This window comes from Colius striatus, chromosome Z (genome assembly GCF_028858725.1).
Source record: "Colius striatus isolate bColStr4 chromosome Z, bColStr4.1.hap1, whole genome shotgun sequence".
NCBI classification, from domain to species: Eukaryota; Metazoa; Chordata; class Aves; order Coliiformes; family Coliidae; genus Colius; species Colius striatus.
The window spans coordinates 85,115,269-85,143,113 of record NC_084790.1 but is presented as its reverse complement, the minus strand read 5'-3'; the positions used below and the strand labels follow the sequence as shown (position 1 = coordinate 85,143,113).

General features: G+C 50.8%; 1 protein-coding gene across 2 annotated transcripts in view; it reads left to right on the top strand.

Moving 5' to 3' along the window:
- The first annotated feature begins 11,286 nt into the window (after positions 1-11,286).
- Positions 11,287-27,845, top strand: part of SMAD7 (SMAD family member 7) — a 29,004-nt gene continuing 12,445 nt past the window's right edge. Inside the window, exons 1-5 of one of the 2 annotated variants that reach the window (XM_062017727.1) lie at positions 11,287-11,594; positions 11,719-11,948; positions 12,488-13,234; positions 13,776-13,829; positions 18,797-18,871. In XM_062017727.1, coding sequence (XP_061873711.1) covers positions 12,721-13,234; positions 13,776-13,829; positions 18,797-18,871 — 643 coding nt within the window. In that variant the 5' untranslated portion in view covers positions 11,287-11,594; positions 11,719-11,948; positions 12,488-12,720. The remainder of the gene's footprint in view (positions 11,595-11,718; positions 11,949-12,487; positions 13,235-13,775; positions 13,830-18,796; positions 18,872-27,845) is intronic. The other variant, XM_062017728.1, reaches the window with a different exon arrangement.

Here is a 27,845-nt window from a genome sequence, read left to right as displayed (position 1 = left end):
ATGAAACAAGAAGAGGTTCAGGCTAGATCTAAGGAAGAAACGTTTCACACTGAGGGTGGTGAGGCCCTGGCACAGGCTGCCCAGAGAGGTGGTTGATGCCCCATCCCTGGGAACATTCCTGGTCAGGTCAGACGGGGCTCTGAGCAACCCGGGCTACTAGAAAGTGCCCTTGCCCATGGCAGGGAAGGTGGACTATGAGGGTTGCCCACAGCCTTTGAAAGTCTCTTCCAGTCCAAACCATTCAATGATTCTATGAAACATCTGCTCTCAGATGGGCAGTGGCACCATTTCCTCCCACGTTGCTAAAGACCTCTCTGGATGTCATTGTTTTGTTGGGGTGCAAGGCAACAGTCCCCAAATCAACTCCTGCTGAGCTGCACCACATCACTCACCCGTGCCTTACCTTGCTGTCTCACTTGGAACAAGCATCTCCCTGGGCTCCCTCCTGGGAGCAAGTCCCACCAATGATGAGTATCAAGGAGAAGGGAGAGAAACTGCCTTCTGCAAGTATTTGTCTCCTCCCAGAGACTCTAGACAATGTTAGACCAGAAATTTAACTTTCTTCTAGGTCAGTTTAGGGAACACCATCTGATCAATGTCCTGGCCAGGTAAGTAGCAATAGTGACATTAATTACTTCAACCAATGTCAAACAGTCTGTGAGTTGTGTTTTTTGCTATCCAGCCTAGAGAAAACAGATGAAGTGCCTTGGAAGATGCTGGAGCAGAAATAGACACTGCCCTTAGGGTTCCATATAATGGCACAGGGATTTCTGTACGTTACAACATTCCTTTAAAGCCATGTCATCTAATGACAGACTTTCTTCTCTTTGTTTAGGGGGGAGGGAGAGTGAAATTAGCTTTGTTATACGATTTCCTCCCTCTTGGCTATTTCTTATTTTAGTTTTTCAGACAGATGCACGCCACAGAACACGTTAACTGCAAATAAAAGAATGTGTTCTGCTTTGTAGTGCCTGTCTTTTAGAGTCTTGGAGGAGTAACCGTGCATCTGTGGACTGCAAGTAGTTCAGCAGCCTTGGAGTAATAACTCAGCAAAGAACCTGTTCGTAAGCAAGGTTGCAGCCCTGTAAACTGAGGGAGGGGTCTGGCCCTGTTAACAAAGAGTCTCACAGGGATTAATCCTGCAGTTCTGTAGAATATATGAATAACTGAAAATCTCTAAATAGATAAATATCTTCACAAATACATTAGCACATCTATGAGATTTTTGTTTCATATATAAGGGCACATTTCAAACCAAACATTTTCTCTTCACCTGCTCTCTCGTGCCAGAACACTCAATATTCCCTCTAAACACTATGGCAGTTCCACCCCAGCAGCACCCACCAGCCCCACTAGTGTGCCATAACACACACAGACACACTATTATCCTAAATCATAGTTTACTAGAATATAGAAACGTTTCATGTTTCTGCGGCCGAAAGATGCTCTGAAGTTGTGGTGTAGCTGACATCTCTCATCCCAGGGCTGCATCCCAACTGATGCTGTGTGAGACCCTTGACAGGGGGAATGCTGTCAGCAAAACTCTGTACATAGGGAGGTGGTACAAAGTAGTTTTGATACACAGAGAACACATCCTTACCTTTGAGACTCTGACTACTCTTGTGTTCAAGGTATTAAGAAAGGTTTCTGGCTTTACTTAATCTACCACATTTTTCTGTAATGGATATGTTGCAGAATAGTTTAGCTAGTCCAAACTAAATGAAGCTTCAATTCCATGCTTATTTACCTTACCTGCTGTTCTGCAGACTGACATGGTCGCCAGTGGGAGATGAAGGAAGACAATGCACTTAGACTCACCATTAGGCTCGACAGATGTCATGATAGTTCTAGCTTGAATGGAGAAGCTGAAATGTTGCTGTCCTTCCTTTCTCTCTCCATTCAAACTTTGCATTGAATTTATGGATTCAGTTATGGGACGATAACATGAAAATACAGAGTCTGCAAGCATAAATGGCCAGCTGTGTATTTGCTTGCCATATATATGGGTCAAAACTGCCATCAGGCTGATGTAACTGGAATTAATCACAGAATCACAGGTTCCCTGAATGGTGGGGGTTGGAAGGGCCCTCCAGAGCTCATCCAGCCCAAGCCCCTGCTAAAGCAGGTTCCCCTAGATCAGGGGGCACAGGAACACATCTGGGTGGGTTTGGAAACCTCCTGAGAAAGAGCCTCCACACCCTCCCTGGGCAGCCTGGGCCAGGGCTACCTCACCATCACAGTAAAGTGGTTTTCCCTTACATTTAAATGGGAGTGTTTGTGTTCTAGCTTTTGTCCATTACCCCTTGTCCTGTCGATGGACACTATGGAAAAAAGTGCTGCCCCATCCTCCTGACACACAACTTTCAAATTCTTATAAGTATTAATGAGTCTCAAGTCTCCTCCAGACTAAACAGCCCCAGGTCCTGCAGCCTTTCCTCAGAAGGAAGATGCTCCAGTCCCCTGATCATCTTGGTGGCCCTGCGCTGGCCTCTCTCCAGCAGTTCCCTGTCCCTCTTGAGCTGAGGAGCCCAGCACTGGACACAGGACTCCAGATGAGGCCTCAGCAGGGCAGAGGAGAGGGGGAGCAGAACCTCCCTCGACCTGCTGGGCACACTCTTCTTGATGCCCCCAGGATGCCATTGGCTTCTGGCCCACGAGGACAAGGTTGCTGGCTCCTGGTCAGTTCATTATCAATCCGCACTTCCAGGGGGTTGTTCCTCCACAGGTGCAGGAATGCATCAGATACTGCAATGTATTGAAAGTACCCCCCTAGGCAGGACCTTGCAAGGGGCTAAGCACTGGTCAGGAAGCCCTGAGAGCTCTTCAGTCACATGAGGCCTTTGGAGATTAGGCTATTCCTTGTAAAGGTATGGTCTTGATAAACCTGAGCTGCAGGCTTCCTAGCACATCACCATAAACAAAGATAGTAATAGCAGTCATAATAATAATACTTAGTGTCTAAAGGACAATAGCTTTTGGGGCTGTGAATAGGACGGGTCTTGCAAACCTGTGTTTATGGTGCCAGGGATATCACTGAGTCTGGCAGTTGGTCTGCAGCCTGGATTCCTTCAGGCCTTCAGGAGGTGGTAATTGTCTCACTTTTGCTTGTTAATTATGTTTTCAAACAATGGCTATAAACTGTCCTTCAGTTCTTTGTAAAGTGCTATTCCCTGTCTGGGATTAGGGATGGTGTGTTGGAAGGCACTGTGGAGGGGTTCCCAATAAAATACCATTACTAGGGCTATCAAATGAATCACAGAATCACAGGATGGCAGGGGTTGGAAGGGACCTTTAGAGCTCATCCAGTCCAACCCCCCTGCAGAAGCAGGGTCACCTAGATCAGGTCACACAGGAACGTGTCCAAGGTGGGTCTTGAAGCCCTCCAAGGAAGGAGCCTCCACACCCTCCCTGGGCAGCCTGGGCCAGGGCTCCCTCACTGAAACAGTGAAACAGTTTTTTCTTATGTTTAAATGGAATTGTTTGTGTTGCAGCTTCATCCCATCACCCCTTGTCCTGTTGCTAGAGACCATAGAAAAAAAGGGATGCCTCAACCTCCTGACACCCACCAGTGAGATATTTGTAACTATTAATAAGATCCCCCCTCAGTCTCCTCCAGACTAAACAGCTCCCACTTGGAAAGAAAAGGTTATCTTTTTGAAATTGAAGGCACAGTTAGCACAGGGTCCATTAAAGTGCACTTTCCTCCTTTGCTTCAGATTGGTTTTCCTCTCTGTTCCATAGGTAGTGTTGGGTGGTTCAGCTTTGTGTGTCAGCAGATCCTTCCCCCCACAGAAAAAATCATAACACAACTTATTAAAAAGTGCCTGTAATATCATTTAGACATTTCAGATCCAAAGTTACTTTTATGTCTTTGAAAAAACCCCAAATACATTTGGAGGAACGGTGGGGCACATTCTGCAGGCCCTAGAAGATCCATCCAGCAACCCACAAGTGTCTCAGCCAGTACAGCTGCTTTTGCCTTCTCACAGAATGTGTAACTTCTTATTTTGTTTTGTTCTCTTAAATGAAGGGAACAAGTCTGGGCCTCCTTTGGATTAATCATTACTATCAGGTGGCATGCCTTCTTCCCTCCAGATGAAATGAACGTGCAGGTTTGGGTAAAACACGCTTTTGAAAATCCAATCTTTAAATTACACTTTGCTATTAATACTTCTTCTTTCTTTCAGTTTATGCAATTTGGATTGTGAAATCAGGGCAGTCGGTTCCAGCCCAAACCTATATTTCTTGTTTACCTGAAACTCCCTTTATTTCAGGCTGGAAGGAGATTTCTCATCCTGGAGGGAGCGACTATCTGACAGCGGCCCCGGTTTCATTTCAGTGCCACTCTCCAGTTCTCAGGCAGTTTCCAATCACTTAGATACTTTAGAGAAAAATTCAGTTCTGAGCAGGTTGTTTTTCCTGGAACTGAGCCATGTGGAAGACTGTCATGAAAGCATTTCTGTTGGGTTTAATATTTGTAAAAAGCCATTAAAAAAAAAATCCCAACCCTACACTTAGACAAATGAGGACTTTCCAATTATCTGTTTTAATACACTGGCTCTACTAATTCATAAATTATCAGGTATGAAGGGCTATTCCCACTGTCTAGACTACCCATCTGAGTAACTCAAGGCAGAAAGGCTCCCTGTATCTGTACAGGTTTAAACCAGCTGGAGCTCATCTTCTGAATGCCACCAAAACCTCACTTCTAAATTATTATTGACAGAGCATCCACCACAAACAGTGGTTAATTACTCTACCTGCATCATTACCAGTGAAGAAACGATTTTGTTCCCTTTCTCACTTCTCCAAACAGAACATCCAGCTTTGGGCCCACCTTGTGTCTTTGAGAGACTCAAGAAACCCTTATCAAAACCCTTTGTTTTCCCCTTTCCACACAGTTATTTTATGACTAAGTCGTCCTGGATAAAAAGACACTACTTGTCTGCAATTGTCCTGATTTTTGGAACACACTTTAATTATTTGCATGGATATTCTCAGTTTCCTCTTCAGCACATCGTAGGGGTGTAGGTTACACAGAGCCCAAAATGTTGTCATATAGGGATATAATCGAGTATACAGAAGCATCCAAGAATCTGTTATTTAAAATGAGAGCTGCTGTCGGATTTGAGGATGGGAAATCTAAAACACGCTCTTTAAAGCAGACGGTCACACAACGTAACTGCAATACTCCCTGCTTGAAATGTCAGTGCTTTATCAAGTGCTGGCATCGCAGATGTCTGATCACTGAATTATTCTGTTATGTCAAGCTGCAGGTCAGCGTGAGGAACGGTGATCCTGATCAACCCATCACAAGCAGGAGAATCTTCTTTCTACAACAGGCTGATCCCAGTCTCCCACTGGGCAAAAGCAGAGCCAGTGGGATTTTCCCCTGGAACAGCCTGTGAAAAGCACAGGCTGGTGTCTCACCACCCGTGAGGACATGGGTCACGTTAGAGGGAGAGAAATCAGCTCCACGATGCATCTGGCCAGGTCACAGCAATAAATACAGAAAGACACATAAATGATGGTAAGGTTATGACCCACCCCATTAAAAAGGAAATTACACCCCTACCTGCTAGCAATAGGAAATACAGAAGCTGGAGATTTTCCTCTTGCTTTGCCTGCTGCTCTCCCATCCCATTTACAACCATTTCCTTCTGCCAGAAAAAGACTTTGGTAGTTTTGTTTGATTTTAATGAAGGAATTCTGGGTTCTTCCCACAGGCAAACTGATTTGCAGGGGTGGCACCTGCGTCCCCTCTTCTGGGTAAGCAGCCAGAGCTGAAGCAGGGCACATTCCCACGTTGTGGCCGCCCAACTTCCAGGCGCTTCCTAAAGCTTGGTACCCCCTGCCAGAAATCAGGGATTCTTTAGGCCCGAAATGCTGTTTTTAAGTGATGGCCACCCCACCCTTCCCCAGCCCCAGGTGTTGCGGTGTCCTACATACCCTATGCCCAGTGGTGTCCCAAGAGGCAGTGGATACACATGTAGGATATACCCAGAGGTCTGGGGCAAACCTGGGTCCAGCAGTTGAAAACAAAAAACCCCCATGTGTCTCTTTCTCCACTGTGGGCTCCAGAGGTTTCAAGGAGAAGGAACTGTAGGGTTGTAGACACCTCTGTCTCCTACGTCAGCCCCAGTTCTTTACACAGACCTCGTTACCTGGGTCTGGAGCTTGCCACACATCTGGCAAATGTACTTATTTGGCATAAAGGGGATTTAGAGTTATACTGGTGAAACTAAAACGCTAGAGCAGGGACACCAGCTGCTATGTCCACAGGTCCTTACCTTTAAAAGCCACCTTGCCGTTTCCTTGAGGGGGGAAATCCATCTTTGAGAGCTTACACACCAAAACAAGTCTGAAGACGCATTTTCACTATTTTGGACATCTGAAACACAGCTTTATAGGTACAGTACAAATGAAGGAAGAGTTGCACTAGGGTGGTGTGTTAAGGTTGTATGTTTTCTATTACTGTTATGCCTCCTGCTCTGCAAAACCTGAAGAAGCTCCACAGAGTACACGCAGATCCCAAAGGCAGCGGGATCTCTGTGCTCAGCTGCTGGAGGAAGAAGCTGGTGTCTTCCTCAGTATAGTATGCGCCAGCAAAAAAGGGATTTGCAGGCTTTCCTTTATCTGTAAAGTCAAATATTCCACCTGTTTCTGATTTCTTATGTCTCCCCTTCAACAGACCTGCGTCTCCTCTTTCTGGCTGGTGGCTCCCAAACAACGTCACATTCTCCAGCGCTGCAATCCCCAGCTCCTGGGTCATCATCCCCTCCCAGACTGCCTGACCTAAATCCCTTTCCTCTCATCTCCCGGTCATAAATCCCACCAGTGGCATTTGGCAGGAGCTGGGCTGAGCCTCGGCCCCACAGGTGACGCAGCGCTGCTGTCACGGGTTATTTGGGGGATGCCGGCGTGACGTGGGTGAAGATGGAGGTGTGACATGGATTAATGGATGCTGTATGGCTGGGAGTGGTGCCCACCTCATCTTACATCGTGGCTCTGGGACATCAGATCCTGTTTTACAGCAGCCACTTGCCCTCCGGCGCTGGCCCATGTCCGCTCATCCCTTCCCCACGGCACGCTGGGTCCAGCCTGACCTCTGCACGTGTGCGCTCCTCTTTGGTGGACGTAGTTACACTGGCATCTGATGTTCAAATCAGCAAATTAGGGAGAGGTTACACCAACTTAACATGTACTTTTCTGCAGAATTTACGTTGGCATAAAGCAGCCCAGGTAAGGAGGCTGCCCTGTGTTTAACCCCTCTCTAGATATAAAACCTTACAGTTGAACCATAAAGCTATCAAAGTTTCAGTACATAAGTAAGCCCAGGCACGTGTGAGTGCTTTGACAAATCCAAGTATCCCTGTGGTGGCTGCCATAGCTGCTGAGAGCCCACTTGATTTGGATGGAAGAAGGAGTGGTAAGAAGGAGCGGGTTTCACCGTGCCTGGTAAGAGCAGGCAAGGGGCCATCTCAATACAGCTTCTTCTGGTTTCTCATTTATTCTGCCTGCTTGCAGCGCATCTCTTTCCAATAGATGCCATCTTGGAGTGACTGGTAGCACCCAAGGGCACCAGCACTGAAGCCACAGAACCATTTAGGTTGGAAAAGTCCCTTCAGATCATCGAGTCCGACCATGAACCTTGCCGTGGTGGGTAGCTGTGAAGACTGAGAGTATGTGAGGTCTGTGTCTCCCTGTGACCTGCTCAGCATGTGCCAAGGTTGCACGGAGAGGAGTTTTCTTTGCCGACCTGAAGCCTTGTAGCTTGAATTTGCTGCGTGTGACGTGAGCCGCTGGAGGGGAAGGAGACCTTGGGTACAGCCAAAACGGCATCATTGTAACCCAGACTTTGAACATTGCCCGAGAGCTCTGCTCTGAGAATAACGCGTAAAAATAGAAGCAGGGCCACACGCTTAGCTATTCCTAATGTGCACAAAAGGATGGGAGAGTGCCAGGAGCCTGCCTGCGCTGCCTCTGCCCTGCCTTCAGCCTGCCTTGTTCTCTCCTGCCTCCCCTGAATGGCTTTTCACTGCTGTGAAAAAAAGAGAGACATACCCCCAAAAGAGCAAAGTGTGTTTGTTATTGACCCTCGCCTCGCAAGTGTATGAAGAGGGATCAGCTCTGTTTGTTTGGACCCGGTAATGATGTCAGGAAAAGGTTTTGGTGGGTTTTTTTTCCCCCCCTCAAGTCTGGTTTTATCCCTTTTGTTGGAAGTGCCTTTGAGTGAGTCTCACACCCTGGTGCTGTTAGCAAAACAATTAGGTTAACAGTGCCCTGGCTCCAACTGTCTGTCAAAGGCTGAATTGCAATGCAAATGAACTCGGCTTTAGCTCTTCAAAGCCAGCTCGGTTCAGGAACGGTCCCCAGAAACCTTCGTGAGAATTGAGGTCCAGGGATGGGGAACATGGGCTCGGGGGGGAGGGGGGGCATTTACATGAAGAGTTTGGCTTGCTACACGAGGGATGCGATACACTCTCTAGAAATAGGTTATTCAAATGAATCGCATTACAGAAATATCTCCAGTAATTAAAGGATGAGGACAGAGCTTTCTGCAGGACCTTGTCCCGCAGGACAGGGGGTGATGGTTTTACACCAAAACAGGGGAGATTCAGAACTCGATTAGAAGGAAGAAACGTTTTACTGTGATGGTGGTGAAGCCCTGGCACAGGCTGCCCAAAGAAGTGGTCGATGCCCCATCCCTGGAGACATTCCAGGTCAGGCTGGATGAGGTTCTGAGCAACCTGGGCTGGCAGAAAGTGTCCCTGCTCACGGCAGGGGTGTTGGACTAGATGGAGGTACCTTCCAAACAAACCATTCTGGAATTCAAACATATTATTCAAACCCTTCTCTTGGGCTAGTAGCGACTCTCATACATTTTGGGACAGGTTTCTGGCTCAGGCTGACATCTTCCTGCCCATAAGCAATGTCATCCACGGCATCACAGGCTGGGGGTATCCCCCCCCACCCTTTTTCAGAGCATCTCCCCTACCCAGCTCTCATGCCTATTTTTTTTCTTGCTTCATTATATTTATTTCTGTATTTTCCATATGGGCACATACATATGGTCTGTTTGCACAGGTTTTCAGGGTTAATTAGAAAGCAGTTCTGTATCAGTTATTTAATATTTAGCACTTCTGGAGTAATTTTCACCTGTAGAGATCACAAAGACAGGCGAGCACTGCCGGCACAGCCTGCATGGATGGGAAACCACAGGTGCTTAAATCCCAGGCCCCTGCTGATGGGGGAAAAAAAACACATCCAAGATCACCCAGAGAACCTATGGCAGGGCCAAAAAAAAAAACTATTAACCCCCAGGACCCCATCCCTGTCCTCCATCCCTTTGCAGGTTACACCACATTACGCTTTTTTGCTGATCTGTTCACAGCAATAATCACAGTCGTAATTGGGATGGGGGGGGGGGAGCCAAAACAACATCAATTTCATTCCCAACACCCTGGAAAGTTTAAAAAAAAAAAGGGAAAGTATCATTACTGGGCATGCCTGGTGTGTCTTTCACCAGCAGATACTGAATGGGAAGGAACCCTTTGTGGGGTTTTTTTCCCTCCCTTATCAATTTACCCAACGCATCACAGTGGAAAAGGGATTGAGGTTCCCTAAGGGAAGACTGAAATCAGCCTCAGTGTGTGGCAGGTCACTCCAGAGGCTGACAAACAAGACGTTAAACTACAAGTGTCATCAAACCACCGCGTTTCAGGCTGTGAAAGCGGCCGTTTTAAAAGCAGTGGGGTATTCTGGCAAGCGCAGCAGGGTCAGACACCGATGCTGTCCTGCTCTGACACCCTCCTCCATCCCCTCAAGGTCATTCCGCTGCATCCCGGGCATCACCAGCTCCGGACTGCGATGGGCCTTTTCCATGTGTGGCTTATCCTTGCCCTGTTTGAGGTGAAGCAGGGAGTCCATCTCCTTCCTCTGACTCCAGGTTAACAACAAACCTGCTAACATGTTAAATTTTTAGGTGCCAGCAAATCATGTTCTTCCCCACCTCAACTTCTTTCATGTTATTTATCACAAAGCAGACTTTGGGCCTGGGCAAGTATAGTCTCATTCACATTTATTAAGTCTGCCCACAATCTAGCACCTTTCTAATTAATTTAGATCCAAATTCAACAAACACCGTGAGCAGCTCCGGGCCTGCTTGTGTGAGTATTTGCAAGACCAGGGTTCTGAAACGATTCCTGCAACCAGGACAGACAACCCCGGGAATACCCCTGCGGCACAGCGCGGTGGTTTTGTGTGTGTCCTCCTCCTCCTCTTGTGTTTTATGGCCGTTGTCATCTCTAGTTGAGTGCAATTGTTTTAGAATTGCATTTGCTTCTAGCAGCCGTGATTTAAGAGTCTGGCTTTCCAACGTGATAACCGACTCACCAAGTGACCTTAAGCAACTCAGCCACCCGCGCTTATTACAGGGAAAAGAAGTTACTCATCTCTGGGAGAGCGTGTGGGATGGGACCCCTGGGGACACCTCGCTGCGAAGTCTGTCCTTCCCAGGGCTGTCCCAGCTGCCCAGCCTCACGATGGCTCAGTTTCCCCATCCTTGCCAGGTTCTCACTGGCCAAATTCACACCGGGGGGGTTGGCGGAGTGGGGGCGGTAAGGAACTAGGGGGGGGATACGTGGAGTAACCCGAGTGCCATAAATTACTCCCGCTAGTAGCACCCGTAACAAGAACGGTCGTAGCGCGGCGACGTGCTCTGCATTTCTGCTTCTCCTTCGGTGAGAATCACCAGCGTTACCCTCTGCGAAATACTTTCCTCCGGCGACAGGTGCTGTAAAAGTGCAAAGGGTTATTCCCATTATTGCTTTTCTGTGCTCTGGAAAACCGAAGAGGGTGGGGGAGTGTGTGTTATGTTGGGTGGGGAAGCTTTAAAAATTATTACGTGTACGGCTGAATGGGGCTGGTTACTTACACCCGAGCTTTTGAGGGCGTTTGATGGGGGCAAAGCAGCCCCTCCACACACGCAGGGAGGGGGAGATCCGCTCCCTCTCGCCTTCGCTGGAGATGGAGGGGGGGGGGGGGGGTGGGAAGGACCCACAACCTTGCAGCAACCGGAGCCGCCGACTTGCGCAAGGCGGTTCGAGATAAATATAAGAGACGGGGGGAGAGAGATATATATATATATATATATTTTTCTCCCCGGAGCGACACGGTGTCTAGACACCCACGTGACGGGCCGGGGCCGCGGCCGCGCACTGCGCACTGCGAGCCGCCGCCGCCGAGGAGAGCAGCGAGGGGGCGGAACGGGGCGGGGGGAACGCGGCGGCGGGCGCGGCCGAGCGTGCGGGAACCGCCGTGCTCCGCGCCCGGCTCCGCAGCGCCGGGGCTCTCCCCCCCGCCGGCGAAGGGAAAGGACGGAGGCTGTGGTGCGGGGAGGGGGAAAAGGGGATAAAAGAACACCACCGAACCCACCACAACCCAAACCAAAACCAAGAAAGGAGGAGGAGGAGGGGAAGGAAGGCAGGAAGGAGGAGAGAGGAGGAAAAGGAAAAAAAAAGAAAGGAAAAAAAGCAGGGAGGCAGAGGCGCCGGCGGAGCGGAGAGGGCGGCCGGCCGGAGCCCCGCACTCATGTAAGCGGCGGGGCGCGGGCGGGGGTCCCGGTGTGCTCGGGGGTGAAGGGACGCAGCCCCCCTCCCTACTCACCGTCTTTTCTTGTTTTCCTCCTAATTTTATGCTTTTCCTTTCTTTTCGTAGCAGCCGGATCAAGACTCCTTGTGTGTGTGTGTGTGATTGTGGATTAAAGCCTTTGCGAAGAAGGAGGGAGGACAAAAAAAAACCCCAAACCCCAAAAACCCAGGCAGCCAAGCAAACCAACCCCGCATCAGGACGAGCTGGGCTTTAAAGAGGGATACAACACTCTGGATGCGCTGCTTCTTCTCTTTTGTGACAGATGCTTAAACCGATTCCGACCTCCAAATCTTAGGGTTGGTGTTTTGGGTTTTTGGTATTTTTAAGAGAAATTATTGTTGTTTTTTTTTGTTTTTTAACAGACGTTATTTGGAGCGTGCTTTTTTTTTTTAAAAAATTATTTTTAATCTTTTGATTCTGCCCTGCGTTGCATCAATCCCGCCCTCCCCACACACTCCCCCCCTTTTCTCTCCCCACACCGCCCCCCCCCCCCCCCCCCCGCTTTCCCCCAGCGCTGGCGGGTTGATGGGAGCCGCGGCCCCCGGGAGGCCGAGGATCCCCCGCGGCCGCAGCCGCGCTCCGTACCCCCGCAGGGCTGCGCGGCGCCGGCAGGCTCAGCGCGCCTCCCCCAGCGCGATGCGCCGCACGCTCTAGACGGGCTTCTTTATTTTTTTAATTTTTTTTTTTTTTCCCTTTTCTTTTTTGGGCAAAGCCAGACCGAGCGAGCGGCTTCCCCCCTCCCTCCCTTCCCCTCCCTTCCCCTCCCTTTCCCCACCACCCCCTCCCTTTTTTTTTTTTCTCTTTAATTTTCCCCTCTGTATTTTTCTCTCCGCAGCGGGCAGAGGCGCGGGCCGGCGCTGCCCCCCGCGGGAGGCGGCGGGACCCGCGGCCCCAGCGCGGAGACTGGCGCATGCCACAGCCCGCCTCGGCCCCGCCGCCGCCGCCGCCTTCCCCCCGCCGCCCGCCGCCGCCCGCCGCTGCCCGCCGCCGCGTCTCGGCTCCCGGCCCCTTCATGCGCGGCGGACGACATGCCCGTTTTGTAGCCGGGGGCCCCTCCTCTCGTCCCGCATGTTCAGGACCAAACGCTCGGTGCTCGTTCGGCGGCTTTGGCGGAGCCGTGCGCCCGGCGGCGAGGAGGAGGAGGAGGCGGCGGCGGGCGGCGAGCCCGGCGCGGCGGCGGCGGCCGAGGCCCGGGCGCATGTCTGCGGCGGGGGGCGCGGGTGCTGCCCGGGCAAGGCGGGCCGCGGCGGCCGGGCGGCCGCGGGCGCGGAGGCGGAACTGAAGGCGCTGACCCACGCCGTGCTGAAGCGGCTGAAGGAGCGGCAGCTGGAGGGGCTGCTGCACGCCGTGGAGTCCCGCGGCGGGGCGCGGACCCCCTGCCTGCTGCTGCCCGCCAAGGCGGACTCCCGCCTGGGCCAGCACTGGTACCCGCTCCCGGTGTTGCTCTGCAAGGTGTTCCGCTGGCCCGACCTCCGCCACTGCTCCGAAGTTAAGCGGTTATGTTGCTGTGAATCCTACGGCAAGGCTCACTCCGAGCTCGTCTGCTGCAACCCGCACCACCTCAGCCGGCTCTGCGAGCTAGGTAGGCGCGGGAGGGGGGACGCGCGGACGGGGCGGGGGGTCGCGGCGGGCTCCCTGCCCTGCACTCGACTTGCGTTTTCCCCGAGGTTGCTTCCCCCCTCCTCCCCCAGCTTCCCGTCGCTGTGTTGTAGGTGTTTTATTTATGTATTTAAGTACGGGGGTGCCCTTCCCCAAGCCCCCCAAGCAGCCCCCCGCCCCCCCCCCACGCCGTGCCGCGCCGCGCCGTGCCGTGCCGTGCCGGGGGATTAGGGGCCGCCGTGCCGGCCCCGGCGCTGCCGCGGCTCCGGCGAGCCAAGGAGGCCCCGATCAGACAGCCCGAGCGGCAGATAGCAGGGAGACTGGCGCCAGACGGCCCCTTTTGTTTATCTGACAGCTAAATATCAAGGCAATCACCGCCTCGCTGCCCTGCCTCCAACCCCCAGAGCTAAGACAAACAGTTTTGCTAAAAGAATGCCTCTGTTATCATAAGTTCCTATCTTTTTTCTTTTTTTTTCCTTTCTCATGGCTCTGCCTTTATTTTCTCTGTACTTTTCTAATTCCAGAGTCTCCCCCTCCACCCTACTCCAGATATCCAATGGATTTTCTCAAACCAACTGGTAAGTGGACTTTTTCTTTTTAAACGGCATTTTTTTTTTTCATTCTTTATTTTTTCTTTTTTTTTTTTGTTTTAAAAAAAAAGGGGGGAAAACCAGCCTCATTCTCAGAGGGAAACGATGCATTTCACTTTTGGACTGCTTGGGTGCCTGCTAACCCCTGGAAGAATGGACCTATAATTTATCTAAGACACCCTCAGGATTTAAAACCTCTGGCAGGAAACTTTAGGAGAGATCTGGGTGCAGCACAGGCCTGCTCCGCTTGGGAAGCCAGGAAAATACACGGGCTCCAGTTGTAAATGGCAGTGCTCCCGCACCCCTGAGTGAATTTGGAGGGATTTAGGTTGGGTTGCAAAGCACAGCTCTGGCCAGCATCTCCCTGATGGCTGGGAATCCCAGTGAGCCTTGACAAATGGAGTGGCTAGGAATCCTCCTGTGTGTTACAGGAGCGTAATCCCACATCTGTTGGCTCGAAAAAAGTTAGGAAAGGGGGTTAAAAAAATCGGGTGGGTATTTTTTTCCCCCCTTTTTTATTCTTTTTAAGCACCACTCTGCATGCCTGTTGCTTGTAATTGAATGTCAGGGTGCCAGAGGAGAAGCCCATTTGAGGCTGGCACCAGCTCTTTTGCGGTTGTCTGCATAAACTCTTGGTTGGCAGCAAGTTCGCCGGGTGTGAGATAAATCGGGCTGGAAGAAGGAGGAGAAGAAGTGGCGGGGGGAGTCGGAAACGGAGGGGGAGGTACGCTCGGGGAGGAGCAGCTCCTGTCTCCCCGAGGATTAGTGGGTCTGGAGCGTTGGCTGGAGCATGGTGAGCTCTGCAGTCACGTCCCCCGGTCACAGTGGGCAGGGAGGCAAAGGTGGATGTGTTTTCGGGTCATTTTAGGGTCTTTTTTTGGACAAAGGAGCAGTTTCTGTAAAACTACTGCAGTTCGCTTTCTTGGGGTTGAGGAGGAACCCCAAACTTGCGGGGGTTTTTTTTGAGACAGGGGGTACTGCGGTGAGGTCTCATCCTGCTCACTGCTCCCTCTGAGGCCAGACTGTTGTTTTTCCACTCCGTGAACTCTTAAGAAAGACTAGTAAGTCTTTTCGTGCCTGGTGGGAATAAGCAAAGCTGTTGAACAATCAGTCATCTTGCAAAGCATGAAATATTTTGCTTCAGCGTGAAAAAAACAAGAGATAAAGGCCTGTGAAAGAGAGAGGGTTCTTGGGAGTAGGTTCAACATCCCGAGCACGTGCTGGGATGCGGGAGGCTTGTTCCATAACAAGCTCCCAGGGTCTGCTGCGTCGCAAAGTTTTGTGGGTCTCCGTGAGACTGGCACCGTTTTGACCATGTCCCTGCTGGGGAGCACTCCCCAAAAGCTTCTGTTTCTGCCTTTTGTTTCTACCCAGTGATGATGCAAAAGAGTCTGGAGCTTGCAGGAGAGAAGGGTTAAAGCTTGCTTTTGGTTTCCTGTGAAGATGTTGGGATAAATCTATTAGCAGAGTTTAAACATCCAATCTGCCTCTGCCAGGACCTCATTTTCAGTTAGCCGAGTGATGTATTTATTCATTAGCAAGTGTTGACATAAGGTAGCAAAATGTGTGTAAACAGAAAAGCCGCAGAGCATGAATGTGCCATTTCGAAAGGAAAAGTTATTCCTATCGGCCAATAGGAAGTGATTAACGCTGCCCATCGGAAGCGCAGAAACAACTGGGTTACTCACCCAGTTTTCTTTTTTCCTTTTTAAAAGGGAAAAAAAAAAAACCAACCCCCTTTGGCAGCTGAACTCTGGCTAACGGGGACGGTGACAGGCACCAGCGGAGCCTGCAAGTCTGTTGTTGCAGGTGGGTTCTGCAAGCTCAGGGCTTCTCGGCATTTCCTCTGCGGAGGGACCGAGGGTTTCCCGTCCCCAGCATCAGGGACGTCTCCTGCAGCAGTTTGCCAGCTGGATGCTGAGGATTGCTGGTTGAGTGGAAGAGGGATGGTATATGATGGGAAGATGCAAAGAGGGATGGTGGTGATGATGATGGGAAAGTGCAAAGAGGTGATGAAGAGGAGGTGCAAAGCCTTTTACCTGGCTGGTGCGTGTCAGCCACCTGCTCCCCTGGTACCCTGGGTGGGAGTGATTGCTCTGTTCAGACTTGGGCAGCTACGTCTGACAGTGGGAACGTGCATGCAGCAGGAAACTTTTCCATCAAGCGAGACAGTGGTCATAAAATATTTAAGAATTTACTGCTGTTGTCTTGTAAGTGCTTCGTATGGACAGATGGGAGTACCTGGACCAGCATGGGCTCTGGCAGCAGCCCCCAGGAGTGTTGAATCGGAGAATCCCAGAGTGGATTGGGTTGGAGGGGACCTTCAAAGGCCATGTAGTCCAACCCCAACCCCCTGCCATGGGTGGGGACTTCCTCAACCAGATGAGGTTGCTCAGAGCCCCATCCAACCTGACCTGGAATGGTTTCGGGCATGGGACATCGACCTCCTCTCTGGGCACCTTCTTCCAGGGTTTCACCATCCTCAGCCTAAAATATTTCTTCCTTCCATGTAGTCTGAATCCTTCTCTCTTTTAGTTTAAAACCATTACGGTGGGGATTGCATTTTTGAGGCTGGAATGGGATGTGTCACTGGCTGGAGGAAAGCAGGGATGGACCAGGCGCTGGGGGTCTGCTATGTGTGGACAGTGAAGTGCCACCTCAATCTGCGTGTGAACAGGATAGACCTGGTGTTTGCTGTAGAGTGGAAAGATCTGCCCTTGACAACCAGGCTGTATGTCCAGGCTGGATTGCTCCTTTGTCAAGGAGGGGACTTTCCCCCTTCCCTACCTGGGAGGGCTGCAGGAACGAGTGATGGTGATTTGCACAGGGCCAGGCTCACCCTGCACCCCTGGAATCTTGTGGGCACTCAGCATCCCCCACGTCACTGCAGGAGCTGTCACTTGTGGCTCAGAGCCATCATTATGTGGGGCAAGGGGCTGCAAGAGGCTGTGTCTGTCATGCTCCTAGGTGGCTGGTCCTGGTGATGCTGGAGTATGAGAGTGCAGGAAATGTGCTGAGATGTTGCTGCAGAGCTGGATGCCCTCCCGGGGCATTGATTTTTGGGAGAGCTGAAGGTCTGGCAGCCTCCAGGAACTGTTGGGCACCTTGCAGGGTTGGTACCTATATGTCTCCATGATAGCTGTATATCGTGGGAAGGCAGTTTTGGAGGAGATTTCACATGCAATTGGTTTGATCCTACCCCTGATCTTATGACCTCTCTGGTGCTGAAAGGGAACAAGCCTGAGTGCCCCCCGCTAGTGAGATCTGTGGATGGTGGGGAGAGTGCAGGGATGAAACCAGCCATGGAGAGAGAGCCCAGGAGGGTCCTGCTTATGGGCTCATCCTGCACCTGACCATCCATGCTTGGTTAGGAGTGAAGGTGCATCAGCTCTGTGTCCTCAAAAGAGTCTCCAGAGGGTTATTAATTGATAAAGGGAACTGGCTGTTGGACGGAGGGTCAAAGGAAGGGAACTGGCAGCTGTAAAGGAATCATGAAAGTGCACCACCCCATTGCTATGATAAAGCATTTTAGGTTGGGGTAGGATCCTGCCCCACCATCCTGTCCAGTATGCTACAGAGGACCTGGTCACGCGTGATCCCTAGGGCAAGACGACTTGGAAAGGGTGAGTGATGTGCTTTTTCACTCAGGGACTTGTCAGGGTGCTGTGGCTGGGGGCAGTTGGAGCCCAGCGCAGGGCAGGAAAGCACCTGTAGCTCGAGCAGTTCTCAGTGGAACAGTGTCAGGGAATCTTCTGTCTGGACTGAGGAGAGCCAGAAATAAATAACAAAAAAGAGCATTTCTTTAAAGCATAGAAAGCACGACAAGGCATTCAGAGAGTGTATGGTATACAGTATTTCACAAGTAAGTCCGTTTCCTGTCTCCCCTATTGTTTTTGGTTTGATTAAGTGTATCCTGTTAAACTGTATATTCCTGTTAGGGCTCCTATGTTACTCTGATAAAACGAGGTGATGCAGACAGGAATTTATTTTTCACTGGGATTTCGGGGATGAAATCTGGAAGAATGGCTTGATCAGTGTGGAGAGAATGATCTAGGCTCTCTTGGTGGCAGCCCTTGCTTTGGGACGCGGCCGTGAGCAAAATGATGCTGTTAGGGAGCACAAATCTGATGAAACCCAAAGTCCCTGAGAACTTGCTGAGGACCAGAAGGTTGTGTGAACTTGAGGAATCTTCACAGTCTTGTCCTTGAAGTTGTCTCTCGCGTGGTAGTGATCGAAAAGCCTGTAGGACCAGGGGATCAGTGTTGGCTTCTGGCTGTTGTCAGCTAAAGTTGCACACTTGGGGCAGAAAGATACAAACCTTGATCTCGAGCACCTCCATGCATCAGGAAGAACCTTCAATGGGGTGGCCAGTCTTACCCTGCCCTTGCCCTTTGGTGGTGTGTAGAGGAGTAGATCTAGGAGGTGGTGGTGGGAGTAGATCCCAGGAGGTGACAGTGGGCTGTAAGACCTGCCAGCAGCTGGTGGTGACAAAAACCAAGCAGGGGAGCACAAACGTAGACCATTTGCCACGAAAGGGTGGGGGATGAGACACTTCCCTTTCGGTTCCCATTTCGGTGAGTTACAGGTGTTGACTAAAATGGGTACGTAAAGCCATGATTTGAGCAGTTTTTAGGAGCTTGCTTACATCAGAACGATGACAACCTCGATCTCATGCCCCGGTGGCTTGGCCGGAGAGGTGGCAGCCAGCCTGTAATTTCTGCAGGTCTATAATCAGCTTTGGCTGGTGATGAAGCGCAGCCTTGATGAAGGCGACGAGTTAGGGTGGATGCTTCTTGATGAACTGCCGTCTCTGTGTGGACAATTAGTAATTGCTTCCTGCTAAACCCTTTGGAATGTGTGTTCTGCTCCCGGCCATGCTGGGAGCCCGCGAAGAGCCGCCCGTGTGCTGCCTATTTATTTATTTATTTATTCTCTTTTTTTCCCCTCTGCTCCAGCAGATTGTCCAGACTCTGTGCCTTCCTCCACTGAAACAGGGGGAACTAATTGTCTAGCCCCTGGGGGGCTTTCAGGTAAGACATCTCTTGCTGCCCTTGATTTTGGCTGCGGGTTGCGTCGACCGAGGGTCCTGGTGGAAAGCGAAGTGATGCTGAGGGGTTTTGGGTGATGTGTGTCGTTGATGGCGGTGTGCTTGAAAGGGGAGGAAGGAGGTTTGCTTTCAGTAGCAACCGTGTGCCTCTTGTGCAGAGGATGTCTGGAAACCCAAGATGAGGTTCTGCATGCCCAAAACCCTGTGTTTCCTTTGAGCTCTGGCCTTATGCTCCGTTAGTTGTCAGAGCGAGGCAGGAGGAGGTGTGTTGGGGAGGACTGGATGGAGTTGGCTGCCTGTTTGTTCAGACACGTGGATTGTCAGAGCAAGTGGAGCCGTGCCTTGTGGAAGGATTTGGTGCTGAGCTCTCCTTGACTTGGTGGTGATGGAGGCGCCTGTTGTTTGTGGGACAAGAGCTGGGCTGGGACTTCGCTCCTGGTAGGGTAACCAGCATCTTGCATCTCATGTGTGGGGCTCGTGGTGCCAGGGAACGAGAGGTGACCCCATTTGTTTTGCAGAGAGTGTTGCAGAGGGAGTTGGACTCGATGATCCTTACAGGGCCCTTCCAACTTGAGATACTCCCATGATTTCCCTTGTTCCCTCATTTGCCATCTCCTTCAGCCTCAAGGTACCATTATGGGATGGGGGTTTGGAAGGTGGCTTTCCCAACTTCCCTCTTTCCCTCTTGAGCTTTTGGTAGAATCCCAGAAGGTTTGGTTTGGAAGGGATCTCTAAAGGCCATCTAGTCCAACTCCCAACACCTTTTCCAAGGTGTGATGTCTCCAGCACCTCACCTCCCACCCCGGACCAGCCAACTCTGTGGCTGTGCCCTGTCTCTACGAGGGATTAAAGTGTCTGAAACCGTGTACCTGCGTGTACTCGCCGATGTTTGAAGGTGCTTCCCTTTGTGGGGACGTCTCCCTGATTTATGACTTATTCATCACCCCGAAACTGGAATTTCAGAGTCAGGTCGGCGGCACCCGCGTGCATCTGCCCCTGCCTCTCTCCAGGAACTGCGTTTGGTGTGGATGTCTTTAAGTGAGCCTTGTTTGTTTTTCTTTGGGTGTAATATATACCCTGTCTGTTATTTGAGAGGGGAGCATATTGTTTGTTCAAAGGCCCTAATGAGAATTAATCAAAGGGAGGCGGGGAGAGGGAACAGGGGACGGAGAAACTTGTCGCTGTTGGGTTTTTGGTGTTGGGGGTTCTTTTTTTAATGCAGGAGACTTTGGGGGTTTTCTTGCTTGTTTTGTCTGTGCTCATGGAGCCTATAGCTTTAGGGAAGAGACGAAAAGCTGTAAAAAGGAAAAAAGACAAGAAACGAAACAACACAATAAGGATGTTGTTAGATCTCTTTTTTTTTTTCCCCCCTCTTTTCCCTTTCTCCTCCTGAAATGCAGGGGAGGAGGGAGTTCAGTTCCACAGGATACCACATGAAATAAGCAGAGGAAGTACTCACTTTTAAAAGGGGGCTTTCTGTAAGGTTCAGCCTATTGATAACATCTCGTCTGTCTGCTCTGCTCCCGAAGGGAAGGCGGGAGGTGGGGGCTTGGGCTGCAGGAAATAACGTGGCTCATTCCTGGTGCCTCCCGAAGGGCCAGGGGAAGGGGAGCCCCAGCTGCTTAGTAGAGCCTCCTCCCCAAAAGAAACCATGTCCCCCCCCCCCCCGCGCCAAGAAAATGCCTTCCCCTTTTTTACTGTTTCATTGGATTTGATGGTTTGGGTTTGTCTTTTTGTTTTGATCTTCCTTCTCAAAGGTTTCCCCCCTGCCTCAGAGCCTGGAAACAGAACCTTTTATGATCATTAACCGCTCCTTTTTTTTTTCTTCCCTCCCCAAATGTAATTGTAGCCATTTAGTTTAATGAGGAGCTGATAGGAGAGTTGACTCATGAAGGGATACAGTTAGCTACCCAAGCCCTGAAACAAAGCCGAATGCCTCCACATGAAAGAGCATTTGTTTTGAATTTGCTCTTGATTTACTGGCATCTCCCTTCCGCGCGCAGAAGTGCAGCCCTGAAAATTCCCAACTGGAGAGACCCAGTCGAGAAAGGAAAATAAACGCGCTTCTGCAGCAGTCCTCCTCCAAAGCTCGCTTTCTCCTCCTTTTTTCTACCCCTCTCCTGCACGTTTGAGTTAGCAGAAGAGCGTGTTTGAAGGTTTTAATGAGGTATTGGCAGGGTACATGGAGAGCGCTTTGACTTGGTCTTACCTAAGTTTGGGAGGTTGGTGATGCCAGGTGGAGAATCCAGCATCCCTCTGGACCAGGGATGTACTACACACTGGATTTGTGTTTCCTTGGTGAAAGGAAAAGTAAAACCACCCCAGTTTTGGTAGGTTTGGAAACTTGGAGCAGGAGGCTGAGGAAGAAGGTGACACGGGTGGATGATGGTGGTTGGTTTCATACCACCGTAGACTTTGGCTGCCAGTGATGGGCAGTGGATACCGGTGTGGTAATGGTGTTCAAAGTCAGTAGGCCTACCCTAATGTCTGGAAACTGGAAAAAGAGGATTTAGTGAGGCAAATCGCTCTCGGTGCAGAGAATTTGGGCATGGAGCCAGCCTAGGGTTCACGGCTGCTCTGGCAGGAAAGCTATATGGAGAGGGTTGAGAAGTCACGGCAAGAAGAGCATTAAAAAGGAGACTGGAGCAAGTAGCCTTGCAGCTCTTCATGAGAATCCTTCGATGAGGAGTCTCAGGTCCACAGGGGTTGCAGTCTCCTGGAGGCTGAGGACAGTTTTGCTGGTGGATACCAGAGGTGCTGGAGCATGTGGGAGGGGGAGCATCACGGCTTGGGGGATGCATGGGGAGAGTTTCCCCCTTGCGATGCCCAACCTCAGCGGCTCTTGTCATCCCATCACTTCCCATTCTCCTTTCTGGCCCAGGAAGGCAGTGTTGGGCGGTCCTTCACGCCGTGCAGGGGTGCTCATCCCACCTCTGCTGTCCCTTCGCCAGCCGTGCCCTGCTGATGTACCCCTCACTCCCCCCGCGGCGCCGGCTCCTGCTCTCCTATTCTTCCCTTTATTTATTTTCTTAGGTTGTTATTTTTAACGGTGGTCACTCTGTGGGTAGGTCAGTACTCCTCGCTCGCCGTGTCTCCTACCGAGGTGGTTGTGCTCAGGTGTTTTACCAGTCCAGATCCGTTCCATCCTTGACGTGGCTCAAGGAGAGAGCAGAAATATCCCATTGGGGATAAAAATAATTTCCGTAAATAGGAGACAGAGGGTGTCTTTTCCTGTATTTTTGGGCTGGCTTGTTCCTGGCAGATGTGTTTGGTCATGGCTTTTTTTCTCTTTGAAAAAAGCAAAGCCATCCTTGCAGAGCCTGGAGGTGGCTGGCGTGTGGCCCGGTGGGAGCTGAATTCCCACACGACCCACGGAGGAGCTCTGCTCTGAGGGTAGGAGTGAGCTGATGGTGCTTGGTGGTGGTGGTGCTGGCTCTCCGTGGGATGCTCCACCTGGCCTCAAACCTGTGTGTGGCGTGGGGCTGATGACTCTTGGCTAATGGAAAGCTGTGGTGCGTGTGATGGCAAGAAGGAGGCTCTCCTGCAGGACAGATGAATGCTGCTGGGTCTGCTGGCAACTGAAGCTCTCCAAGAAGCCCACTGGGGAAGGAAAGCAGTGTGAGGGGTTATTCATAAAATACCAAACCCAAGAGTTACCCAGGTTTCAGCCCAATGCTGTTGACTTGCCCTGACTCTGGAACCACCCCAGGGTTTCCTGGAGCCAGTGGACGTTGAGAGATGTTGCTTGGTGGAAGCTGGACTAAGGCTCTGCTAGGCTTGAGGCTGGGAGACCCACAAGGTTCTTCCAGAGCAAGGACAGCCTCCATTTCTCCCTCTCAACTCCTCTGCACCCAGAAGATGAGGAAAAAACCTCCAGAGGTTGGAGAAGCATCAGCATCGCTCCCTGCTTCATCGCTGCTGGCTGTGGGACCTCGTCTGGTTTCAGGGAATGCTTGGCTGAGTGACATTTCATTCCGAAACCGTGAGCAGGCCGGGAATGTTTCACTATGCCTCTGATCCCCGCTGGTATCTGCTCACTGGGGAAGAAGCACCTTGTCCAAATCCGGAGCTATTTGCCCCCCGAAGCGTCTCCCCCACCTCATGTAAACAGGATCCCGCACGGTTTCTCCAGCAGAGCCCAGCCTGTGTTTCCCCCGTCCCCCCTCCTTCCACCTCCCTCTCGCACAGAGTTTATAACCTCCTGTGAAATGCCTTTATTTACAAATTGGCATCCTATTATAATCTGAAATTGAGACATCTTCCTGTGGAACTAGGGTTGTATATTTGTCCCAGGGATAAACAATTGCTTGGGAATTCTTTTTTTTTTCTTTTTGGTTAAAAGTCACTTATTCTTGGTTTATTTTTGAGCATGCCTCCTTTTTAATACATTTTGTTTCGTTTGCTTTGAGCCCTGCAGGGCGTTGGCACCCTTTCCTTCCCATCCGTGCTGGACACACAACTTTCCCCCCTTACCCCCCCATCTACTCTGCTTACCTAAAAACCACCATCCTGTCCTGGAAAGGACAAGGTTATCAGGGGTTAATGCCAAGATGACAGCACTGGAGCCTCTGGAGCAAAGCAGGCTGCCTGCCAGACTAGGAGCCTCCCGGCTCGCCTCGCACATCATCTGACCGTGGCCGGCGGGGAGGAGGGAGCCGGCGCTTGGCACCGACCCCGGGCTCTTGGCTTGGCCGCCCGCTCCGGCTCCTTCAGCTCCGTGGGGTTGGGTTTGTTGTTTTGGTTTTTTTTCTTAAGGGGGATCTCGCCTTGCAGGGACCCCCCTCCTGGGAACACGGCTGGGGGCATCCTTCTGCTGGCTCTCTGCTCCTTAATATCCCCCCCCATGCATATAGGACCCGTTGAATACTTTTTAGCCCTTTGATCCTTTCCTAGATACTCTTTTAGGATGGGTTTTAAAAAAGCCCTCGTACAGCAGAGGTGCTGCTCCTGTTAAACGCCAGGGGTTTCAGCCCATCCCCGTTCAGCTCCTCTGAAGTCCATTTTCCTCGGTGCTGATGGATTTTCTCAACCTTGACAGCCATTGACAATAAGATGCCAAAGACCCCACTGCCCATGACGAGGACCGCTCGGGTTTTATCGCGTGACCTGACTCCTTTTAGGAGGAATGAGGACAAAAAGGTGGATTTTGGAAGTCGGGTGGCGATTCAAACCGTGCTCTGCTCGCCAGAGACGTCCCGATGAGTGCCGGGAACTTGATCGCTGGGGACACTTAAAACTCGACAGGACAAAAACACTCGTAGAGGAGCAAGCCCCAGGCTGGCAGCGACGCGGGCTGCATCGTTTCCATCCCTGCTGTCTGCCAGCGGAGATCACTTACACCAGAGGAACCAGCAGCATTAACCACATGCGTTTCCCCGCCGCTGGCATAGGGGGATGCCTATTTCTAACCACGGCGGCCAAGACTCTAAACCCTGATGCTAGGGGAGAAAAGAAAGGACAACACTCGTTTAGGGGAGAATGGGGTGTGTGGAAACCCCTCCAGCCCTGACTGGATGCTGTAGGAGAGTGATGTAGGGCCGAGCTCGGGTGGGTGCCAGCCCCACAGCCATCCCAGGCCAGCTTGAATGACCCACGCCACGGCCTGGCCGCCTGCCTACTGTCACAAAGGAGCTTCCTTCCCAGTTTATTTTCAGCCCTGAGATATTATTAACCGCCGAGGCACAGTCTCTACTCTAACCACCCTCGCTTTTTGCCTAAATTCGCTTGTTTTCCCCCCTGCCGTCGGCGTGCCGAGGCCGCCCTTGGCTCGGGTGCCACCGGGCGACGGCTGCGTCACCCCACGGCTGCTGCTGAGGAATGGCACGGGGCAAAGCGGCCTGATCCTGCACGGGGCTGAGGGCGGGAGGGGAAGGAGCTCGGCGTCTCGCAGGATTTCCGCCTGCTGGCTTTGGAATAGCTCTTTGGTTTGGGGTTTGGGTTTTTTTCTTAACTTATTTTAAGAAAAGCAGCATCTTGCGTCTCCTCTCCTCTCCTCTCCTCTCCTCTCCTCTCCTCTCCTCTCCTCTCCTCTCCTCTCCTCTCCTCTCCTCTCCTCTCCTCTCCTCTCCTCCCCACCCCTCTCCCCTTGTATAATGAAAGGAAAAGAGCTTCTCTGTGCAAGCACTGCAGGGATTTTCCGTCCCCATGCAGGGATAGGTGGGGTCTCGCATGCCCCTGCCACAGGAGCCACCCTTGCAGGGGTCTTTGCTAACGGGCTTGAGCCATTTGGTCCAAACAGTTTTTTTGCAGCAGCTTTTGTGCTATTGGGGATGTGATGTGGTGTTTGCTAACAGACAGCCTTTCTCAACCTTTTTTTCTGGTTTTTTTCTTCTTCTTTCACCCTTATTTTTTTTCCCCCCCCTCCTCTCTTTGGGGTAGCCGTTTAAATACGTGATGATAACTTTCACCCTGTTAATTAACAGGAAACATTGGGACAAGACAGGAAATTACATCAGTCTTTTATGAGGAAAGAGCCAAGGGAAAAAAAAAACACACACACACACCAAGAAAACATAGTTATTAGTGAAAGGAAAGAAAGTGCCAGGGGAGGAGGAGAAAGAAAAGGAGGAGAAAAAAAATCCCCATCCCACGTGCCCTCCTTTTCTGAGGGAGGCTGCTCCAGTCCTTGATTTTATTTTTATTATGTCAAAAAATATTTGACTAGCAGGGTCACCTTTGCCTGAGCACGACGCTTGAGCTTCCCGAGGAATCTTTCTTTTTTTTCATGCCTTTTCTCAGCTTCCTTCCCCAAACTGTGAGGCCTAGGAAGCGTTTGGCTGGGAGACTAATTTTGGTTTGGCTGCTCAGCCCTTCAAATTGGTCCCCACCCAGTGTCATTATCTTGGTTTTAACTTGCAAGGGGAAAAAAAAAAAAAGAAGAAAAACAACCAACCCAACAAAACCCCAGGAAGAAAAAAAAAAAGCACCCTGTAAGAGCTGCCTCAGCCCTTCTCTACCCTTTTAACCTCCCTGCGTAAAAAACTCTCGGCTTCAGCTCCCTGGTTGGGTTGTGCTGGCAATGATGGAGCACTGCGAGGTGATTGCCAGAGATCCTGGTGATGCTCTTCCGTGTGTGGTGCTGGGTCCTTCCTCATCCTCCCTTGGGGATGAAGTAAGATGCCTAGTGAGATGTTTGCAGGCTATTTACTGTAACTATTTTACTGTCAGGATGAGGGAGCCTGGGCCAGGCTGCCCAGGGAGGGTGTGGAGGCTCCTTCCTTGGAGGTCTTCAAGACCCACCTGGACACGTTCCTGTGTGAGCTGATCTAGATGGGACCTGCTTCTGCAGGGGGGTTGGACTGGATGGTCTCTAAAAGCCCCTTCCAACCCCTACCATCCTGTGATTCTATGAAGAAATCCCAATGATGCTCTTGGTGATGCTTCTCCTTCCTGTGTGGTAGTGGCAGGCCACCAGCTCCATGGTCCTTCCTCATCTTCCCTTGGAGAGGAAGGTGCCCAGTGGGGTGCTGGGTTTTGGTGAGCTGTCTTTGGGCTGGTCTCTCCATTAAAGGAGCAACTTGGAGCTGCTTGGAGCGTTAAACCTTGTTGCAAGTGTGTACCTGTATGTGTATAGCATAAGTGAGGCTGTGGACCTCAGCAAAATCTATTCAACCTATCTATACAAGTGGAATATATATATTGAATATGTGTGTGATTATATATAACATATAGGATACATTTAATATATAGTGAGTATGTGTAACGTATAGGTGGAATATGTTCATTATAGGTTGAATATATTTGACATATTCATTATAGGTTGACTATATCTCATATATAAAGTTATATATAATGTATATATAGGTCAAAGAGATTTTGTTTGTGGCTTTGCATTGGAGAAACTCAGGTATTGGGGAAGGTGGAGAAAGTTTAGACATACTTTGCTTTTACAACTGGTCAAGTTGGCTCTGGATCAGATGTTTTTCAGTGGTGGAAGCTGATGGGTTGAGTTTGTGGATGCAGAAAGTTGCTGGGCATTGCTGCTGATGGGGAGCTGCGTCCACGGCGGGTGATGTAACATAACACCGGAGGGATCGTGTGCCTCTCGGCATGTTGGTGTGCAAAGTGAGGTTTGAGTGGACAAGCAAGGAAAAGAGCAGAACAGTTGAGAAATTAAACCATGAGCTGGGGTGCTACTCGCCCACGCGGGACGGCTGCCGGTGGTGACCCAGTGTCTGGGCTCTGGCAGCACCTTCCTGGGCAGAGTGGATGGAGTAAATAACTCCATAAAATCATCCTTCGAGCAGGCATCGAATAACAGGAGTTTTATTTGGAAACGGAGTTGGGAGCCTGAAGTTACATCACTGCGTTTGAACTGATGAATTCATTTTCTTTGGAAGCCGGGCTGAGACTTTTTAGCTCATTATAAGGAACAAACCCATAAATCTTCATACGCACAGGCCCGTAGTTTTCCTGTTCTTTGTCACAGACCGAGCATGGAAAATGTATCCTGGGTGTCAAGAGCACGAAGCCTTCACACACCTGAGATGTTGCACCAAGGTTATTTTTCTGGAGCAGACAGTGTGGTGCTTGGTTTGGCAAGACCCAGATTCTCTGGGCTTTGCTCTCATGGGAGGATGCTGCTGGGTCTTGGTGATACTCAGATCCCTTGGGTTTTTCCCTCATGGGATGAAGCTGCTGGGTCTTGGTGATGCCCAGATATCTTTTGCTCCCATGAGAGGATGCTGTTGGCTACCAGTGATGACTGAATCCCTTGGGCTTTATGCCCATGGGAGGATGATGTTGGCTCTCGGTGATGCCCAAACAAATCCTTGGGCTTTTCCCCCAAGGGATGATGCTGCAACATCCTGTTGGTGCCCAAATCCCCCGTGCTTTTCCTGTGTGGGAGGATGCTGCTGGCTCTTGATGATACCCAAACAAATCCTTTGGGCTTTGCTCCCAGGGGATAATGCTTCTGGCATTTGGTGATGCCCAAACCCCTGATATTTCTTCCCCAC